This window comes from Macaca nemestrina, chromosome 10 (genome assembly GCF_043159975.1).
Source record: "Macaca nemestrina isolate mMacNem1 chromosome 10, mMacNem.hap1, whole genome shotgun sequence".
In the NCBI taxonomy this organism is placed as follows: domain Eukaryota; kingdom Metazoa; phylum Chordata; class Mammalia; order Primates; family Cercopithecidae; genus Macaca; species Macaca nemestrina.
In genome coordinates, this window is record NC_092134.1 from 29,330,138 (window position 1) to 29,351,825 (window position 21,688).

General features: G+C 44.8%; 1 protein-coding gene across 9 annotated transcripts in view; it reads left to right on the forward strand.

Moving 5' to 3' along the window:
• The window catches only part of LOC105497726 (putative tetratricopeptide repeat protein 41), a 93,421-nt gene that overhangs the window by 19,488 nt on the left and 52,245 nt on the right, over positions 1-21,688 (forward strand). For all 9 annotated transcript variants that reach the window (XR_011608907.1, XR_011608908.1, XM_011769035.2 and 6 more), the window contains exons 4-7: positions 2,532-2,746; positions 11,739-11,899; positions 16,060-16,501; positions 19,788-20,027. Coding sequence is in view for 7 of the 9 variants with exons in the window: in XM_011769035.2 (XP_011767337.2) it covers positions 2,532-2,746; positions 11,739-11,899; positions 16,060-16,501; positions 19,788-20,027 (1,058 nt within the window). In the remaining 2 variants the exon portion in view is untranslated. The remainder of the gene's footprint in view (positions 1-2,531; positions 2,747-11,738; positions 11,900-16,059; positions 16,502-19,787; positions 20,028-21,688) is intronic.

The window sequence follows — 21,688 nt, forward strand, 5'->3', positions numbered from 1 at the left end:
GCTGGAGATGCAATGGATGGTGGGGAGGATGTGGATCTTGTTTGGTCTTACAGGTCTTTTGTAAGGAATTGGGCTTTTACTGTACTACTTTTGAGCGGAGCAATAACCTACTTACATGACTCTTTTTTTTTTTTTTTTTTTTGAGACAGGGTCTTGCTCTGTCTCTCAGTCCAGAGTGCAGTGGCACAATCCTAGCTCACTGCAGCCTCAAACTCCTGGGCTCAAGGGACCCTCCCACCTCAGACTTCCCAGCAGCTGGGACTACAGGTGCATGCCACCATGCCTGGCTAAATTAAAAAAAAAATTTTTTTAGAGACAAGTTATGTTGCCCAGTCTGCTCTCAAACTCCTGGGATCAAGCAATTCTTCTGTCTTGGCCTCCCAAAGTGCTGGGATGACAGGCATGAGCCACCATGCCTGGCCTCTATGACATATTTTGATGGACTCACACTGTTTGGTTGAGACTGAAAGAGAGCAAAGGTGGAACTAGGGCACAAAATCAAACCTGACCATTCAGATTTGCTGTTGAAATCATTTCAGCAACAAGGCATTGATTCCAAACTCATGTTAATGGAGATGGAATTATTATTTTATTATTTATTTATTTATTTATTTATTTATTTTGAGACAGAGTCTCGCTGTGTCACCCAGGCTGGAGTGCAGTGGCGCCATCTTGGCTCACTGAAAGCTCTGCCTCCTGGGTTTATGCAATTCTCCTGCCTCAGCCTCCCAAGTAGCTGGGACTACATGCGCCCGCCACCACGCCTGGCTAATTTTGTATTTTTAGTAGAGATGGGGTTTCACCATGTTAGCCAGGATAGTCTCGATCTCCTGACCTCGTGATCCGCCCGCCTCGGCCTCCCAAAGTGCTGGGATTACAGGCGTGAGCCACTGTGCCCAGCCACAGAGATAGAATTCTTATGAAGCAACTTCTAATGACACTATTTTAGGTTTTCTTTTTAAATGAATTTTCAGGCTGATTCTCTTCTTTACTGAAACTGAATGTCAGGTTTATTTATTTCATTCACTCACTGAACAAGTTATGGCCAGGTGTTGTGCAAGTCACTAAATATTCAACGGTGAATAAGGTGAGCCTGGAAACTGTCCTCCTTATGGAACTTACATCAGTGAAAAGTCACTAGACACGTATTTATTGAATCATAACTGTGTAAGGCACAAGGCAAGAGTGAATTTCATGGAACCTGACAATACTCTGCATATTCAGAAGCTTTTCAGTGAAAAAGCCACAAAACAAGTTGTGTTATGCTCCTGGCAGTTCAAAGAAATCATATTCATGCAGTATTACCAGAGAAGACTCTCAGTGAGTCACTAACAATGATAGTAATTTAGTTGATTTCTAATTTGGTAGTCATCAGGATTGATGGGAATTCTTGGCATATGAGTGCTTCCCTCCCCTCCCCTGCTGTCCTCTCCCCTCCTCTCCCTGCTCCCCTCCCCTTCCCTTCCCCCTCCCCTCCCCTTCCCTTCCTTCCCCCTCCCCTCCCCTTCCCTTCCTTCCCCCTCCCCTCCCCTTCCCTTCCTTCCCCCTCCCCTCCCCTTCCCTTCCTTCCCCCTCCCCTCCCCTTCCCTTCCTTCCCCTCCCCCTTCCTCCCTCCTTCCTTCCTTTCTCTTTCTTCTTTCTTCTTTCTTTCTTGCTTGCTTGCTTGCTTGCTTGCTTTCTGGCTTGCTTTCTTGCTTTTTCTTTCTCTCTTTCTTTCTTTTCCTTTCTCTTTCTTTTCCTTTCTTTCCTTTCTACTTCCTTCCTTCCTTCCTTCTCTCCCTCCCTTCTTGTCTTCCTTTCTTCCTCCCTTCCAACAGAGTCTTGCTCTGTTGCCCAGGCTGGAATACAGTGGCATGATCTTGGCTCACTGCAACCTCCACCTCCCGGATTCAGGCAATTCTCCTGCCTCTGCCTCCCAAGTGGCTGGGATTACAGGCACACACCACCATACCCAGCTAATTTTTGTATTTTTAGTAGAGATGGGGTTTCACCATGTTGGCCAGGGTGGTCTCGAACTCCTGATTTCAAGTGATCTGCCCACCTCAGCCTCCCAAAGTGCCAGGATGACAGGCATGAGCTGCTACACCTGGCAGTGCTTCAATTTCTGATGCTTTTCCAATATGATGTTACACAAAGGACCAGCCTGGTGATGGTAGTGATAACCCAAGGGAGGAGGAGCAGGGCAGATGCAAGGGCAGTGGACTAATGTGGTCGTTTCCCTCCCCAGGCCTTGGGACATTTATGTAACCCTGGTTCTTATCGGACAGACCTAGGATTTGTCTAGCTGGAAGGGCCTTCCAAGGTTGCTGTCTCTATTCTTCTAGTTTTACATAGGACAAAGCTAAAGCCCAGAGGGTGAATGACTTCTTTGAAGCCGGCTGAGGCCAAAATTGAAACTAGAACTTTATCTTTTAGAAGGAAAATGTATGCAGGAAAATTTTCTTTTCCTTCCTTCCTCTCTCTTTCGCTCCTTCCCTGCTTTCCTTCCTTGGTAAATATTCTTTACATTTTATTACCCTTTTATTTTTCAGAATAAATCCTATTCCAACTTACAAGTCTATTTTGCTCTTGTCTGGAGAACATGGTTGTGGGAAGTCCACTCTGATTGCCAACTGGGTTAATTACTTCAAAAAGAAACATCCGAGCATGTTGTTGATTCCTCATTTTGTGGGCAGCACCTGTGAAAGCAGCGACATCATGTCTGTGATCCATTACTTCATCACAGAATTACAGTACAGAAACTACGGTAAGAGAGTCAGATATACCATTCATTCAGGACATGTCAGGGGAGTTAGAAATGGGTGGCTCTCTCCTCTGCTCATGTGGCTGTTGTTCCCTTGCTCTGATCTAAACCCTGTATTGCCTCCCACATCTACCCACCTCTTCCCTCACAGAGCTAAGCTTCCTTCCTGCCTGCCTCCTTCCTTCCTTCCTTCCTTCCTTCCTTCCTTCCTTCCTTCCTTCCTTCCTTCCTTCCTTCCTTCCTTATTCCTTCCTTCCTCCCTTCTTCCCTCCCTCCCTCCTTCCTCCTTCCTCCCTCCCTTCCCTCCTTCCTTCCTTCCTCCCTCCCTCCTTCCCTACCCTTCCCCTTCCTTCCTTCCTTCCTTCCTTCCTTCCTTCCTTCCTTCCTTCCTTCCTTTCTCCCTCCCTCTGTCCCCTCCCTCCCTCCCTTCCTTCTTTCTTTCTTTTCTTCTCTCCCTTTCTTCTTCCCTCTCTCCCTCCCTTCCTTCTCCCCTTCCTCCCTTCCTCCCTCTCCCCCCCTCCATTCCCTTTCTTCTTCCCTCTCTCCCTCCCTTCCTTCTCCCCTTCCTCCCTTCCTTCCTCTCCCTCCCTCCTTCTTCGCCCCCATCCCCCTCTTCCTCTCTCTTTTTTCTCTCTTTCACCAAACATTACTTGAGTGCCTTTCTGTGCCAGGGCACTATTCTAGGCAGTGGGGATACAACAGTGAACAAAATGGACACCAGTTTTTACCTCATGGAGTTTTCATGTTATTAGGGGAGGGAGGAGGACAAAGAATTAACTGTTACTAAATAAGAGACTGTTCAATAATGGTGAGTTCTATGAAGAAACCCAAAGCAGAGAAAGAGGTAGGCAGGATGTGTAGGAACTGTTAGGATTTTGATTAGGGTATTCTGGGGAGTGTCACTGAGGAAGGGACATTTAAATACATCACTGAAAGAGAGGAGGGAGGGAACCAGGCGGGTGTCTCAGAACAGCAGTGTTGGAGGAAGCAAGCGCCAGGCCATGGGTGGGACATGCCTCTCCACTACTGCTGCCCTACTCAATTAAATAACCATGTATTGAGCAGGTTCATTCTCTTATTTATTCACTTATGCATTACAGAATATTTATTGGTTGCCCGTTCTGTGCCAGACACTCTTCCTAGTTCTGGAAATAGAGAAGTAAGTCAGGCAAGTAAGGTCATAGCCCCCATAGATATTACATCCTAGTTGACAAAGGCAGATAATAAATAAATAGGAAACATGTCAAATAATTATCCGTGGCATGCAGTGTGATGTGATAAGGTGCCAGGGTGGTTATTTGAGCCATCAGGGACTATGTCGCTGTCTTACGGCAACTCTAGCTGCCATATCAACTGAATCCCATTTCAGTGGCTTCTCAAAGGGAAGCTTCTTTCTTACTTATATAACAGTGTGATATGGGGTCCCTAGTTAGGTAACAAGTCATTTTCCTCCATGTGGTGACTTGGAGACAGGTTTTCTTTCCATATTAAGGCTGTGTCATCCCCTGGGGCCTCAGAGCCCTCCACTTGTGTTAGGGGGAGGGGGAGAGAGGAAAAGCACACCTGTTCCTCAGAAGTCGCAGACTGGAAGGGACTCATAGCCACCTGCACACCCATTCTTTTGACAAGCACTTGGCCACTCTGGGCCCACAAGGCCACACGGGTAACTAAGCAGGGATAGAACACTAACCCTGCCCTGTGGAAGGGGGAGCATGGGCTTTTGTGGAACAGGTAGCCGTTCTCTCTGCCACTTTCTCTGTGGAGATCTCATGAACACGAAGGTAGGCAGCCATGTGGAAACCAGGAGAAAGAACATTCCAGGTAAAGAAAGCAGCTCAGGTCATACAGCTCCTCAGTTGGAAAGCAAGTGGAATGACGTAGAAAGGGAAAGAGAGCCGGTGTGGCTGGGCGGCGATGGACTCCAGGAGGGGAAGGTAGGGCCACTTTGGGTTTTGCAGGCGATAACATTAGGTTTGGATTCCATTAAGTGCAGTGGGAGGCCAGTGGAGGGTTTTAAGCAGGGCAATGACATGATTCTATTGATATTTTTAAAAGACCAAAATCAATCTGATGTGTGGAAAATGGGTGTAATGGGACAAGCATGAGGCAGAGACCGGTGCTAGAGGCTACTGTAATAGTCCAAGCCAGAGCTGACAGTGGCTCAGAGAGGACAATAGCAGTGGAGGTGAAGGGTTTTGAGTGCATTGAGGATTTGCTGATGAATTGAATGTGTGGGTTGGAGGAAAGGGAGGAATTGAGAACTCCTAGCTTTTGGCTTTAGGAAGCTACATGGGTGGTGAAGGCTGTTGACTGAGATGGGCCAGCATTGGTGGGGCGGTGGAGGGAAAGCAGGTTTTGAGGGAAATGGAATTCTGCTTTGGGCACGTGATATTTAAGTTGCCAGGTGTGTGCCAACGCATAATCACAAACGTGTGGGACCTGTATTATGCCTGACTATGCTAGGAGCAGCTGGGGAGTCTGACCACCTGCGTTCAAACCTTGTCTAACTACTTATTAGCTGTGTGAACCTAGGCGAGTATTTTAACCCTCTGAGGCTCAGTTTTCCTATTTGTAAAATGTGAATAATAATAATTATTTTTAAAAGTGCCTTACAGATGGTTGACAAGATTAAGATAAAGTATGAAAGACCAAGGCACTTAGTAAGCATTGGCATATAGTAAGCATTGATAAATCTTAGCTATTACTGTTGTTAGGCACCTGCTGTGTATTTCCACGTTTGTATGTGTCTGACTTTGCTTGCTTTTGGGAATTCATCTCTTGTCATGCAGGGACACGTACCCATGTGTATGTGGGTGCCCAGGGTGAGTTTTGATGGACATATCTCTGTACAAGGGTACAGGGATTTAAGTTTCTTTCTGTGCGTGTGGTGGGTGTCTGAATAAACAGAGGGAAGAACACGTGTGCATGAGATCTTTATAGTTGCATTTCTCAGGGCATATAAAATGGATAAAGTCAAAATCAGTAGAAGCAGGTGTGACGACGTCTGCGCAGCAACTAATCCTATTCTGGCACATCCCAAAGGTGTTCAGTCTGGCCAGGCTGATGATGTAAACTCTGTGCTACACCCTCAATTACGATTTTATTCCCAAAGAGAATTGTTATTTTAATGAACGTGTTTTTGGGTGCAAAGAACTCCTAATAAAAAGTTGTTGTCTTTCAAAAAAAACAGATTTTTAGGCTGACAACAGTATAATAAGCTCAGGAGCAGCCTAGGAATACTTGACACTTTTTCTAACCCTGAGAGAACACCCCTCCTCATTAACAAGAGGAAGGGCTGGTCCTGGACTTGGCCCACAGTTCTGGCTCTGTCACTTACTAGCTGTGTGATCTTGGGCAGTTTACTTAAGCTCTCTGTTCCTCAATTTCTCATCTGTAAAATGAGGGTGGGGTTCATAGTACTAACCTCATAAGGCTGTGTGAGAATTAAAACATAATACAAAAAAAAAAAAAAACTACATTCAAAAAACCCAAAAAACATAATACAAAATACAAGTAAGGAATTTAAAGTAGTACATGGCACACAGCTGCGATTATTATTGTTGTTATTATTTTTGTTGTTATTATTGTTATTCCTTTCTGAGCTAGAGAAAGAAGCAGGGTGTGGGGGCTGCTAGGGGAAACAGACATTCTTGTTCATTAGCTGAGTAGGGAGAGGAAGGATTGCAAAACAAGAGAGTTTGCAGCTGTCGCCTCTGCAGCCCAGACAGCCTGCAGGTGAGCGGAGAAGGCTGGCCCCAGAGTCATTTATTGTGGCTGCCTTTGCTGAGACCTGGTTTCACCTGGGTGAGGTGGATTTGGGCAGAGGAGGAAGAGCTGCTGCTGTGAACACAGCCAGCCTGAGAGGCCAGGTGCTCAGAGCAGATTCAGCCTCTTTGCAGAGAGCATTTTTCTGCAGCCCGCCTCAGCTGTCTGAAGTTGCAGATCTTGTGTGGGCTGTGAGTCAGGGACCTTTTCTATCTGGGGCACCTAATCACACCCAGTGACACTCATATTTCTGCTCTTCTGTCCTCAATCCCTGCTTGCCAGGATAAAGGGATCTTGTAGATGGGAACTGCCTATAGCCAGCTCTACTGACTCCCACACCCTTTGCCTGCCCTGCAGGCAACTGGTGTCACAGAAGACGTGCTTCACGGAAGGTCAGAGTAGTCACTGACTTTTTTCTTTCGTTTTTGTCTATTGAGACAGGGTCTTGCTCTGTTATCCAGGCTAGAGTGCAGTGGTGTGATCATGGCTTACCACAGCCTTGACCTCCTGGGCCCAAGTGATCTTCCTACCTTAGCCCTCCTGGTAGCTGGAACCTCAGGAGTGTGTGACCATGCCTGGCTAATTTATTAATTTTTTGTGGAGACAGGGTCTTGCCATGTTGCCCAGGTTGGTCTTGAACTCCTGGGTTCAAGCAATCCTCCAAACTCAGCTTCCCAAATTGCTGGGATTACAGGTGTAAGCCACCATGCTCAGCATGGTCACTGATTTTCTTATTTGCATGTTTCCTCACCATGTGACCCCGTGGAACCTGGGGGCAGGTTTGAATAAGTTCCATTTATTGAAGGCTTTCTATGTAGCAGTGCTAAGGGCTTTATCAGCGTCTCATTTAATTCTCTCAGTGGTCCACCCATAGAATTATCCCACATAGGAAGAATGGGGTTCAGAATGTCAGAGCCACACAGTTATGCAAGGGCATGGCAGGGAGTGCAAAGTCGGGTCTCTGTTGGGATCAATGCCCCTAGTCCTCATCACTACACTGCCATTCCTCCTTGAGCCAGCAGAGGAAAATTTCCCTTCTGTGGATGCTTTTCATCAGCCTCCTCTCCCAGCATCGGGAAAGTCTCTGCTCAAGTTGGTGATGTGGAATGGACAGAAATCCTTGGCGGAGCTTGCCAAGCTTTTCGCCTTGGGCCCTGTTGACTTCCCAGCCTAGTTTGTTTCCCTTTGCCCCACAGGTTTGGTCTCCTTGGAGCACACCAGTCACTTCCATCCCTCCATGCCTTTGCCCATTCAGTTCTCTTCTCCTAAAATGCCCCCTCCCGTGTCTCAGGGCAGTGGAATCCTTCTCATCCTTTATGGCCCTATTCAAAGGTCACCTTCTTCATAAGAGGTGCTGATGGGTACCTCTGTCCCTCTGCCCTAACTTTGACCATGCAGCACAGGACCCCCAGTCCCACTGCATCTTAGTTTACACAAGTGTCTCCCTCCAGGCCCTGTGAGCTTGCCTCCCTAGGTCCCTTGGGTGAATTATAAATGGTCCTGTGATCTGTCTTATTGTTTGTCTCCCTGTGTAAGTTCTGTGAGTGCAGGGATCATATCTATTTTATTGGCCACTATCATACCCAGTGCCTGACACAGACACAGAAGCTTCTCAATAAACCTGTGTTGAATGATGAGCAATAACACTGCTAAAAAGCACATGAGTTTGTCAGTCCCTAGGTGGCTGTTTAAACATGTGAGCTATTACCATTTAAATGAGGCAACTGGCCATTGTCATTTAGTAGAGACAGATTGTTCCTGCCAAAATAAGGAGAAATGTTTAGAATCATTTTCCAATACTAGTAACGAAAAAATAATTATAATCACCAAAAATGTAGTTTTAAAACCAATCAACATATATATTTTCCTTCATATACAAAAATATAAATCTATAAGCATCAGCCATGAGTATTTTTTTTGCTTAGGATTAATTTTTGCTAATCATATTAGTGTTTTATGCTCTGTGATTGTCAGGTGGTATATACTTCCTGAGGTTCATTCACATTCACCTTGTGACTTACACTCTATGCCAATGTTGTGGAAGAGGCAGAGGATCCATACCTCTGTAGGCTCTCACAGGGGCTGCTTGTGAGCCATCTACACTAAGAAATGGTGGTCACACACGGCTTGAAAACAAACCATTAGAAAAAATAGTGTTTTAAAAGCTTCTGGGCCGGGCGCGGTGGCTCAAGCCTGTAATCCCAGCACTTTGGGAGGCCGAGACGGGTGGATCACGAGGTCAGGAGATCGAGACCATCCTGGCTAACACGGTGAAACCCCGTCTCTACTAAGAAATACAAAAAACTAGCCGGGCGAGGTGGCGGGCACCTGTAGTCCCAGCTACTCGGGAGGCTGAGGCCGGAGAATGGCGTGAACCCGGGAGGCAGAGCTTGCAGTGAGCTGAGATCCGGCCACTGCACTCCAGCCTGGGCTACAGAGCGAGACTCCGTCTCAAAAAAAAAAAAAAAAAAAAAAAAAAAAAAAAGCTTCTGGTGATCTGTGTATTCACATTCACCTCTCTGGGCCTCAGTTTCCTCATCTACAAAATGAGGGGTCTGGACTAGGCTAGATGATTTCCAAGAACCCCTTCTGCTCTAAAATTCTGTCATTTAAGTCCTGAAATCTCAATGGTGTCCATACTTTTAAAGGTTTTTAAATAAAAGCTCAAGGGATAAATCATCAAGCTGAATTTCTTTCTCTTCCTTTTCTTGAAAATCATTTTTCATTGTTTGACATAAGCTCAATATCTATCTTTTCTGACACCTTTACTTTCTTAATGTCCCACATTCATAAAAAAAGTTTCAAGTCATTGATTTTATGATCATTTTGTGTTATAAAAATCTCTTTAAAGTTAACACAACTCTACTCTACTATAAGATGAATATAGAGAAAGTAACTTATTATAAAACAATGTGTATTTGAACATGTAAATGCTCAGACTTGAATTGAAGACATAGTGCCTCTGTATAGAAAATCGCCACGAAAGCAATAAGTTTCATCTATAAATATAGGTTGACGTGGGTGTGTCGTATTAAAGACTCAAACATTGGCCGGGCATGGTGGCTCACATCTGTAATCCCAGCACTTTGGGAGGCTGAGGCAGGCGGGATCATCTGGAGTTGGGAGTTTGAGATCAGCCTGGCCAACATGACAAAACGCTGTCTCTACTAAAAATACAAAAAATTAGACAGGCTTGGTGGCGTGTGCCTGTAAGACCAGCTATTCGAGAGGCCAAGGCAGGACAATCGCTTGAACCTGGGAGGCAGAGGTTGCAGTGAGCCAAGATCAAGCCACTGTACTCCAGCCTGGGCGACAGAGTGAGACTCCACCTCAAAAAAAAAAAAAAAAAAAAGAAAAAGAAAAGAAAAGAAGAAAAAAAAAGAAAAAAGAAAAAAGAAAAAAAAGGCCGGGCGCGGTGGCTCAAGCCTGTAATCTCAGCACTCTGGGAGGCCGAGGCGGGCGGATCACGAGGTCAGGAGATCGAGACCATCCTGGCTAACACGGTGAAACCCCGTCTCTACTAAAAAAAATACAAAAAACTAGCCGGGCGAGGTGGCGGGCGCCTGTAGTCCCAGCTATTCGGGAGGCTGAGGCAGGAGAATGGCGTAAACCCGGGAGGCGGAGCTTGCAGTGAGCTGAGATCCGGCCACTGCACTCCAGCCCGGGCGACAGAGCGAGACTCCGTCTCAAAAGAAAAAAAAAAGACTCAAATATCATAGGTAATATTGCTATTGGGTGGTGATTTTCTGAAATGGTGACTAAATCTTGGTGTCATTTTAGACAAAGCAATGTATAATCTTCCATCAATTTATGTGGTGTTGCATTCTAGAAAATTCAATGTGTTTTAAAACCATACAAAAAATACTTTGTGTTCATATGTAAAATGGAGTTGGTTTCTAGGTTAGGTCATTATCAATTCTTTTCCCTCTTACGGGATTGTTGAAATATTTGAAAATCAGGTAGACCTGGGGACAAAGCTTCGTTGGGTATGACTGTCCTGTGTTGTAGGATGTCTCAAAACCCTGGAACCTCTCCTGTTAAGAACCACTGCTCTCTAAGCAATGTCCTGTTTTTCAAGTGTTCATGGCGCCTTCCTATGTCCCAGCCTTTGGCAATACTGTCTTGATGATATGCCCTTCTCCTCGTCTCTGCCTATGCACCCTTAAAGGCTTATTTGAAGTGTCTTCCACACGGAGCTTTTCTTTATTGTGATGGTTCTACATCAAGCTTCAGTAACCTTCAGACTCATATTCTGCCTTGAAATGTGGCTATTTGTATACAGAATCAATTTCCACTTCCTTTAGGTGGTTGACTTCATATATGAATCATTTTATCTCCTCTCGGCATCTAGCATGGAACCATCACATAATAGGCAACTGACAAATATTTGCTAAACATAATCACTCTCAACGATTCTAACAAAATCTTAGTGCATCTGAGAGGCCTAATCCGTTAAGGCTTCTACATGTGACTCGATTTTCCAGACCTCAACATGCTTAAATTTCTGTAGAAAATATTGCTTTTGAAAAATAAAAGCAAGACGGACGTTGCAGTAAAATGTTCTTAGAGTATTAGGTAGTCGATTACAACTTGGGGTTGCTGCTACTAGGTCACTTTATCACAGTCTGAAAGTCAAACATCTCTAATGACTTCCTTTGCCTTTTGGGGGTTCATAGCTTAGTTCTTCCTAAGATCATATACTTTCCAGAGTCCAAAGTCTAGGGTCCAATAGTGTGGGTAGAATTTAGGATTGTTTCTGTTAAGTTTAAGATGGGCTAGGTCCAAGGAGAGGAGACAGTGGGTGGGAGCTTCTGTATTTGAGCATTACTGGAAGAGCCCAGGGCGGTGGCTGTGACCCTAAGCACGCACCCAATGTTAAGGAGTGTCAGAAACTTCACAGATCACAGGACTTCTCTTCGTATCTAACTCTTTGTAACATGGCCTGTTTTTGCATTCTGGAAGATGAGAGTAATGTTTTGGATCATACAAAAATGTTTTTATATCAAATCCTGAAAATGTGTGGGAGACAATCTGGTGGTAAACATCACTATTATCTCTTTTGGGTTGAATATCTTGAGGATGGTAATCACATGTATACATATGTGTGTTAGCCGTACAGCTGTGAGTAGCACTCATTTTTCCCAACCTCTTTTGCTTCCCCAGCTCATAAACATGTTTTAGCAATGACAGAATCGTTTCCACCTAATTTGAACAAATTTCTATGCTGTAGGTACTCAGCTCGAAACAGATATTCTTAATGAAGACTCAGATGACTTGGTCTTTTCACTTCTTGTGGAAGTGTTCATTGCTTCCATCAGTTTAAAACCATGCATACTTGTACTAGATGGAATTGAAGAACTGATTGGCATTTATGGGATTTCAGGTCAGAAGGTAACATCTTTTTAAAATGATGTTTAAAATTATTTTATCACAACTTTATAAAAATAAAACAATTTAAAAAAAGAAATACAAATAATAGAAACTTCATTATTTAGGATGTATTATATATAACACCTTTCCATTGCATCACACATCTCTGGTTTTAGCCAACACTGCTTTTAGTTACTGCTTTGTATTTTAATTAATTAAGAGATAGGGTCTTTTGTGTTGCCCAGGCTGGAGTGCAGTGGGATGATCATAGCTCACTGTAACCTCTAACTCCTGGGCTCACGCCATCCTCTTGCCTCAGCCTCCGGACTACAGGCACACACCACCATGCCTGGCTGATTTTTTCAACTTTTTGTAGAGATGAGGTTTTGCTATGTTGCCCAGTCTTATTCTGAACTCCTGGGCTCAAGCGAGCTTCCCAGCCTGCTTTCCAAAGTGCTGGGATTACAGGTGTGAGCAACTGCACCCAACCCTGCTCTATATTTTATTGAACAAATACTTCTATAATGTATTTACAATGGGCCAGGCACCATTTTTGGAACTTTAAGAACATTAATGCATTTACTTGGGCAAGGTGACTCACACCTGTAATCCTAGCACTTTGGAAGGCTGAGGTGGGTGGATCACCTGAGGTCAGGAGTTCAAGACCAGCCTGGCCAACATGGTGAAACCCTGTGTCTACTAAAAATACAAAAATTAGCCAGGCATAGTGGCGGGCACCTGTAATCCCAGCTGCTTGGGAGGCTGAGGCAGGAGAATCGCTTGAACCCAGGAGGCAAAGGTTGCAGTGAGCCAAGATTGTACCATTGCACTCCAGCCTGGGCAACAAGAATGAAACTCCGTCCCCAAAGAAACAAAAACAAAAACAAAAAAGAATATTAATGCATTTAATTTGCACAACAGCCATATGAGGAAGAGACTGTGTTCATCTTCCCTATTCACACAGGGCGAACTGAGTACAGAGATGGTAGGTGGCTTGTCTAAGGTCCTAAGATGGTTAAGTGGTGGACTCAGAATTCAGACCTGGGCATTCTGGTTCCAGCCACTGGGGCCTTTCCCCATGCACATATCTGTCCTCTATTTTATAGTTTGATCAGTCTTATTGTTCTTTATGTATTATAGTTTGGTCTACCTCATCTTCACTGGTTTTGCACATACAACATTGCATTCATGGGTTGTCATCTTCAGTTTTTCTCCTGTTTGAAATAATATTGGATCAATGGAACCTCTACTAATACTTGGCACCAGTTATTACTTTAGGAAGCAGGTTCTTTAAATCTTTTTTTTTTTTTTTTTTGAGACTGAGTCTGGCTCTGTTGCCCAGGCTGGAGTGCAGTGGCCGGATCTCAGCTCACTGCAAGCTCCGCCTCCCAGGTTTATGCCATTCTCCTGCCTCAGCCTCCGGAGTAGCTGGGACCACAGGCGCCCGCCACCTCGCCCGGCTAGTTTTTTGTATTTTTTAGTAGAGACGGGGTTTCACCGTGTTAGCCAGGATGGTCTCGATCTCCTGACCTTGTGATCCGCCCGTCTCGGCCTCCCAAAGTGCTGGGATTACAGGCTTGAGCCACCGCGCCCGGCCAGGTTCTTTAAATCTTAAAAGTATATGTAATCGAATATGTGAATAAGATCTGTTTCTTATAGAAATATGATAAAAAAAGAAGAAAATAGGAAATTAAATACACTCAGTCTCACCACTGGTAAATATTTTGCTGCTGTATATGCTTTTACCTATGGATATCTATATATACATATACATATTTATGTAAAGAAGTTACACACCACATTGTTTCTTAACCTGCTTTTTAATTTAATATATCATAATGCTGGGCATGTAATCCCAACACTTTAGGAGGCCGAGGCAGGCAGATCACTTGAGGTCAGGATTTCGAAACTAGCCTGACCAACATGGTGAAACCCCATCTCTACTGAAAAAAAATACAAAAAATTAGCCAGGCATGGTGGCACACACCTGTAATCTCAGCTACTTGGGAGGCTGAGACAGGAGAATTGCTTTAACCCAGGAGGTGGAGGTTGCAGTGAGCTGAGATGACACCACGGCACTCCAGCCTGGGTGACAGCAAGACTCCATCTCAAAAAAAACTGTATATACCATGAGCACTTACTATAGGCAAAGCACTATTCGCAAAGACAGACAGACAGAGTCCCTGTAAAGAAATGGAGCTTTCATTCTAGTGGGGAATGGCAGTCATTAATGAAGTCATATCACAACTGTGACATGTGCTGCTACAGATTGATATGTAGTATTGTGACAGCCTCTCATGAGGGGATGGCTTTCTGGAAGAAGGGCCTGAGGCAGAGCTCTTTAGAAGGAGGAAGGATGGCCAGACAGTTACCTGAAGCAGTTTAGGGAGCGCTTAGGAGCCCGCCTCTGGTGCCAGACCCTTGGTTTGAATCCCAGCTCTGCCACTTAAACTAGCAGACTGAATTAGATAAGGCATGTAGCTCCTCTATCCTTGAGTTTCTTTCTCTGCCTTTCTAGAGTGTTGTAATGAGGATGGAGTGAGTTCGTGTATTAAAATTATGCCCAGGATTTAATTTGCAGAGGTATGGTTGGGCGACCACATGGAGAGGCCAGTACCACTGAAAGACGAAGTCATTACTTACATTTCCTGAGAGAAGGGGACACGCTCTGCAGGGACCCAGGGCAAGGGTGGTCAGGAGGCAGAGGACAGGAGAAAGGGGAAACTGAAGCCAGAGCCTTTACTGAGGTTTCTTTTTTTCTTTTTTTTGAGATGGAGTCTTGCTCTGTCACCCAGGCTGGAGTGCGGTGGTGGGATCTCGGCTCACTGCAAGCTCCGCCTCCCGGGTTTACGCCATTCTCCTGCCTCAGCCTTCCAAGTAGCTGGGACTACAGGCACCTGCCATCTCGCCCGGCTAGTTTTTTTGTATTTTTTAGTAGAGACGGGGTTTCACCATGTTAGCCAGGATGGTCTCGATCTCCTGACCTTGTGATCCGCCTGCCTCGGCCTCCCAAAGTGATGGGATTACAGGCTTGAGCCACCGTGCCCAGCCTGGGGTTTCTATAGGAATGGCAAGGCAGGGCAGGGTAAACAGTTTAGGGTTGGCTAATTTGAATTTTTTATTTTTATTTTTATTTTATTTATTTATTTTTTTTTGAGATAGCATCTTGCTCTGTAGTTAAGGCTGGAGTGCAGTGGTGCAATCATGGCAATCATAGCCTTTACCTCCCGGGTTCAGGCCATCCTCCCACCTCAGCCTCCTAAGTAGCTGGGACTGCAGGCTGTAGGTATGAGCCATCATGCCCAGCTAACTAAAAAAAAAAAAAAGTGTTTTTGTGCAGATGAGTTTTCCCTATGTTGCCCAGGCTTAATTTGAATAATTTTGATGGGCTTTGGGCACAGAGGCTGCCTCTAGTTGTCTGGTACCTGGCCCTGGGTTGATTTAGGGCAGGGTTGTTGTATGAGTTAGATCTGCACGCTAAAGGCAGATTCCAGGCAGGCTGTCCACCACCCCCAGGAGTCAGCTAGCCTTGGGAAGGGCTGGATGTGTAAGGTCCTGAGGAATGTTAAATAATCCTAAGATGCAGAAATTAAAAACCGTTAATACAGTTAGTACCTACAGACACATTCAACACAGTGCCTGGCTCAGAGTGAGTATGTGATGGTTGGTGTTATTAGGCAAAGAGGTATTGTGGGAGAGGCTATTAAAGGAATTGAGAAAAGATTGATCTTATTAGGTATTTATTTTGTTCCAAAATAAAATGATTTAACTCGTGATAGTATTGCTGCACAGAGTGGCAACTTCTCAGCATAAAATAACATCCTCTTTTTCAACTGAATGGTTCCAATTGCGCTCTCCAGTTTCCTCTGGTTATTCCTGTAGGTCAGTCTTCAGAAGTATGTGATTTTGTTAAATTACTTGCTCCTAAGAACCTCTTTTTAGAGTTCACATTTGCACAATCAAATTCATAACTGACACGAGTCAAATACGGTTCTATTGAGTGTGACTTGATATTTTCTTAGCACTTAATGCTTGCAATTCAAGTTACTATTTATAGCCTTCACTCCAACCCTTATTCTATACTTACTCCCTATATTGTACCTACTCTAAGTTGAAAAACCATCAACAAAGTAATTTTAAAGTCTTTAATGTTTTCAAATATGTTTGATTCTCTCCATCAGGCGAAAGATTTCTCCTGGCTGCCACACTCACTCTCCCCTCATTGCAAATTTATCATGAGCACCGTCTCTTCCAGCCTGTCCTACAAGTCATTGTGTGCCCGCCCGGATGTGAGGACAGTGGAACTCATTAGCACAGGAGATGAAGAAACAAAATTAAACATCTTTAGAAAGCATCTCTCCATTCCCAACATGGACCCCTTCCAACACAGCAGACAGTCTTTGAGGAAAAAACCAGACCTGAGTCCTTTAAAACTCACAATCCTAGCCAATGAATTGAAAGAATGTAGAATCTACCGCAATGAGTTTCACTGTATGAAAGAGTACTTGGAGGCTGTCTCTGTTCAGGAGCTCTGGGAATTGGTTCTCAAACGCTGGATTGAAGACTACAGTTGGACTTTTCAACCAAAAAGGTCAAATTCAGACACTGTGGCTTCAGGAGAAGGTAGGCCTTGGCCATTGTTGACAACTCTGTGGGAGTCCACAGGGAGAAAGATGTGTGGTGGACTCCTGCACAGGGAAGGGGACTCTAGGGACAGGGTTGTCTGAGAAAACACAGGATGCCCAATGAAATTTTTTTTTTTTTTTTTTTTTTTTGAGATAGAGTCTCACTCTGTCACCCAGGCTGGAGTGCAGTGGCACGATCTTGGTTCACTGCAACCTCTGCCTCCTGGGTTCAAGAGATCCTCCTGTCCCAGCCTCCCGAGTAACTGGGATTACAGGCACCCGCCACCACACCCAGCTAATTTTTTGTATTTTTAGTAGAGACAGAGTTTCACCATGTTGGCCAGTCTGGTCTCATACTCCTGACCTCAGGTGATCCACCTGCCTCGCCCTCCCAAAGTGCTAGGATTATAGGCGTGAGCCACCATGCCCGGCCTGCCCAATGAAATTTGAATTTCAGATAAACAACAAATAATCTTTAGTAGAAGTATGTCTCAGATATTGCACGGGACATACCTATGCTAACAATTATTTGAATTACAGATAAATAACAAATAATTCTCAGTATAAGAATGTCTTAAATATTACACAGGACATACTCACACTAAAAATTAATTTATTATTTATCTGAAATTTATATTTTACTGAGCATCCTGTATTTTTATTTGCTAAATTTGCCTCCTCTAAAGGACTCTGTGTGTTGGCTGTAAGGAGAACTGTGTTAGACATAAATTTCAGTCACATTCTCCAAGAATGTAAGAAATGGAGCTTTCTTGTTTTTATAAGTCAATGTGTCTCTCTTCTGAGCCCACAGGCCTGCTAATGGCAGATACCTCATCCAGTCCATTCAGGTTAATTCCATCAGTATGGTTTGTTTTCAGTGAGCTCAGGATTTTCTCAGTTGGGGGAGGATTTGTGGCCTTCCCGTGTCTCCTTTGGGTTGATGTGAGATCTAAGGGCCTGGGTGCTAGGTGGCCTTGGTTGTCCTCTGTCCTTGCTGGTCTCCATGGTCTCCATGGCCCACAGATGTTGACTTCTCTGCACTTCTGGCTTCCTCTAGGATACCCGTGTGCCCATCTGTTCTCAGGTTGCTGGATCTCTGTGGCTTCTGGCTGACAGGGGCCACATCCTAACAGAGGGTCCTCTCTCCTCTGCCAACTTCTGTGCTCTGTTTGAGTCTTGTTCTCCTCTCTGATTCTCTCCTGTACTTTCTCAGTTTCACAAATGCTTTTCCTCCTGAGTGGGGGGAAAAATCCTCTTTAGATCATCCTGGACTTATCTGAGTTTATCGTTTGTCATAAAAAAAATTTATTCCATGTGTTACGAGTTTTTTTTTTTTTTAATCTAGGGTCTCACTATGTTGCCCAGGCTGGCCTCCAACTTAAGGGATCCTCCTGCCTCAGCCTCCTGAGTAGCTGAGATTACAGGTGTGCTACTACCTTGCCTGGCTCCAGGAATGTATTTTTATGATACTCAACAATCAGGCTTTTGAGAGTCAAAATTTGTTCCCTCAAGCCATTGTCACCGCCATGAACTTCAAAAGTCTATTTTGAAACTTGAGTTTTTCTCTCTTTATCTCTGCTATAACAGTCTCTTAAGGTCAGTGAGTTAAGAATAGAGCAGGGATGGGGAAGTGGGGGTGAGAAATAGAAAATACTTGGAATGAAAGACACAGCTGGGCATGGTGGTTCATGCCTGTAATTCGAGCACTTTGGGATTCTGAGGTGACCTGAAGTCAGGAGTTTGAGATCAGCTCGGGCAACATGGCAAAACCCTGCCTCTACCGAAAATACAAAAATTAGCTGGGTGTGGTGGCACGTGCCTATAATCTCAGTTACTCAGGAGGCTGAGGCAGGAGAATTGCTTTAACCCAGGAGGTGGAGGTTATAGTGAGCCAAGATCGTGCCACTGCACTACAGCCTGGGCGACAGAGCGGGACGCCTCAAAAAAAAAAAAAAAAAAAGAAAGACACATTGATTGGTGCAACATATTGTCCTGCCCTGGTTTTTTGCTCTACAATTTGTATTTCTGTAAAGAAAATTGACTTCAAATTTACTGCGCCCTCCTGCTCCTACAAGGAGGTAGAAACTAGTTCTCTGTGCCCTTAGAATAGTCACTCAGGCAAAGTGGCCTGTGGCTGTGTTGCCCTCCATCTCCAGGTTTGTGCAGGAAAGCCTGGGTCTCCTCCCCATCAAAGACTGCTCCAACCCCCAGCTCTGCCCATCCACCCCCACTGAGGCCCAGGGAGCTCAGCCACAGGTGCAGGAAGAGCTTGGTTAAATTGAGGCCAGCTGGGTGTAGTGGCTCACACCTCTAATTCCAGCATTTTGGGAGGCCAAGGTGGGTGGACCACATGAGCCCAGGAGTTCGAGACTAGGCTGGGCAACATGGGGAAACCCTGTCTCTACAAAATATACAAAAAATCAGTCGGACCTGATGACACGCACCTATAGTCCCAGCTACTAAGGAGGCTGAGGTGGGAGGATTGCCTGAGCCCAGGAGGTTGAGGTTACAGTGAACCATAATTGTGCTACTGCACTCCAGCCTGGGTGACAGACTGAGACCTGTCTAAAAAAAAAAAAAAAAAGTGCTAAGGCCAACCTCAGGGATGCGTGACTGACTGGGGTTGCACAGCTCTGCCTTTGCTTCAACATTGCAGGTAATTTGGGCTCATTCCCCAGTCCTAGCATGGGAGATAAAGTCAGAGTGGCAGACTATGCGTTACCATTTCTCTGAATGGTCTGAAGGATCTCTTTATAGTCGGTTGATCATAAAGCCAGAAGGAGGTCCAGCTATGGTGGAAAAATCTAAGGGTCAGGTGGGTAATGAAGAGCTGGCTTAAGTGATGTCTGTGACTGTGTTTAACAGTAGAACAATCATACAGAAAAACCACTCACAGCCTTAAATGCAAATTAGGTGTTGGAAAACCTTAATAAAGACTGCTAGGCAGAAATGCTCGGTGTAATAATGAGCAAGCTTGCCAGTGTGTAACCAGAGCTCTGGGTGTGTTCGTTGTGACAATGAACGATAGCTTAATGGTTAACAGTATGTGTGGGCTCTGGAGCCAGGCTATCTGGGTTCAAATCCCAGTTCTGCCTTTATTTCTGTGTGACCTTGGGTAAGTTATTTCAGTTCTCTATGCTCCATTTTCCTCATTTGACAGGGGCTATAATAGTATTTCCTATAGGATGATTGAAAAAGAAGGTTGTTGAATCATATAAAACATTTGGAAAGATACCTGGCTCATGTTAGCTCTTATTCTTGTCATCATCGTGTTGCCTGCGCAGGGCTGGATGGCTGGGTGGCCGACGCTCTGTGCTTACTGTGCCTGTCGCATGGTGGCTTGGCTGAGGATGAGCTACTCCAGCTTTTGGACATGCTGGGCTACAGGAATCATTGCAAAGTGGCCACCTTGCACTGGGCTGCCTTCCGCAATGCCACCAAACAGTGGGTCCAGGAGAAGCCCAATGGCCTTCTGTATTTCTGGCACCAGTCCCTGAGAAGTGCAGTGGAGCACAAGCTTCTTGGTAAGTAAGGCTTGGGTCTGTGGAAATACCTGCTGGTTAAGGGGTTAAGGGAAAGCAGGAGCTACATACAAGGGAAGCCTTGTAGTTGGGATTTTTCCCATAGAAACAAATCCATAGACATGTATGAAAATGGTTATATGTTAGGGTTTGTACTTGATTATGAGTAACTGAGACCTGACTTCAATGGCTGGGGTTTGTTCTCTCCTATAATAGACTTCTGGAAACAGGCAGTCCTGAGCTGCTCTGTTGGCTCCACAGAGTCACCTAGGGCCCAGCTCCTTCTGTGTCCCTGATTCACTACACTGCGTGCATTCTCAAGGCCACCTCATTGGATGGCTGCTGGAGCTCCAGCCATCAGGAAGGAGGAAGGGAGGAAGAAGGCCTTGCTGCTCTTTTAAGGAGCTTTTCTGGAAATTTCATACCAACATTTCCCCTTAAGTGTCTTTGACTCAGAACTTCATTAGTTGGCTACAGCTAGATATGAGGGAAGCTGGGGGTGGAGGTTTCGACTTGGTGCATTGCTACCCCAAACCAAGGTGGTGTTCTGACACTAACAAAGAAGAGGTAAATAGATTCTGTCTCTGCGCCAATTCTTTTCTTTCTTTTTTTCTTTTTTGAGTCTCATTCTTGTTGCGCAAGCTGGAGTACAATGTTGTGATCTTGGCTCACTGCAACCTCTGCCTCCTGGGTTCAAACGGTTCTCCTGCCTCAGCCTCCCTAGTAGCTGGGATTACAGGCACCCACCACAATGCCTGGCTAACTTTTGTATTTTTTTGGTAGAGATGGGGTTTCACCATGTTGACCAGCCTGGTCTTGAACTCCTGACCTCAGGTGATCTGCCTGCCACAGCCTCTCAACTCTTCTCTAATTCTGAAATAGAATTCGTATCCCCTACTGAAAAGGACTGCAGGGCTGCACCCAGGAAACTTTGGCAGTCACAGACACCTGACTTAGGAGCAGAGCACTGTTTGTCAGTTACTTGCATAGAGCACTTCAGCTCTAAGGACTTGAAAAGTCTTTAAATCACAGTCACCGGGAAGATTCCAAGCTCATGCAAATTTCTTTTTAACTTTACTATGTTCTTTTTTACTTTCCTTTTTAACAAATCATTTATACTGTTTCCCTCCTACATTGCAATCATTCCCACTATCTCAAGTTATGTGATGTGGAGGAGAGAGCAGGCCTAGGAATGAGGATGCTCTTAGATTTATGGGCACTCTTCTGTTCACTTGCTGTGTGATGGTTTGCAGTGTGCTCAATTTCTCCATTTCCCTGCGAGCAGTCATACCCTTGGTGGTGCAGGGACTAAAGTGTCATGGTGTGGTTGTTAAAATTCTGGGTGTGAATTGCACCCCATTTGCTGCAGTGTGTACCTACATATAAAGCACTGCTGACAGTATTCACTACTGTCAGAAAAAAAAAAATTGTCAGGCTGCAGAATCAGGCTGTGAATAGCATTAGGAATTGTAATAGCAGTAATTCACCTCCATGTGGCCTGGGCAGGAGAAATAAGCCCATCCTCCAATGATGGAAAATATCCAAAAGCCAGAACTGTAGTACTTGAATCCACTATGTTGGGTTCGTTGTTGTTGTTGTTGTTGTTGTTGTTGTTGTTGTTATTGTTGTTGTAAAGGGCTCTCTTTCTTGACTCTTGTCCAAAT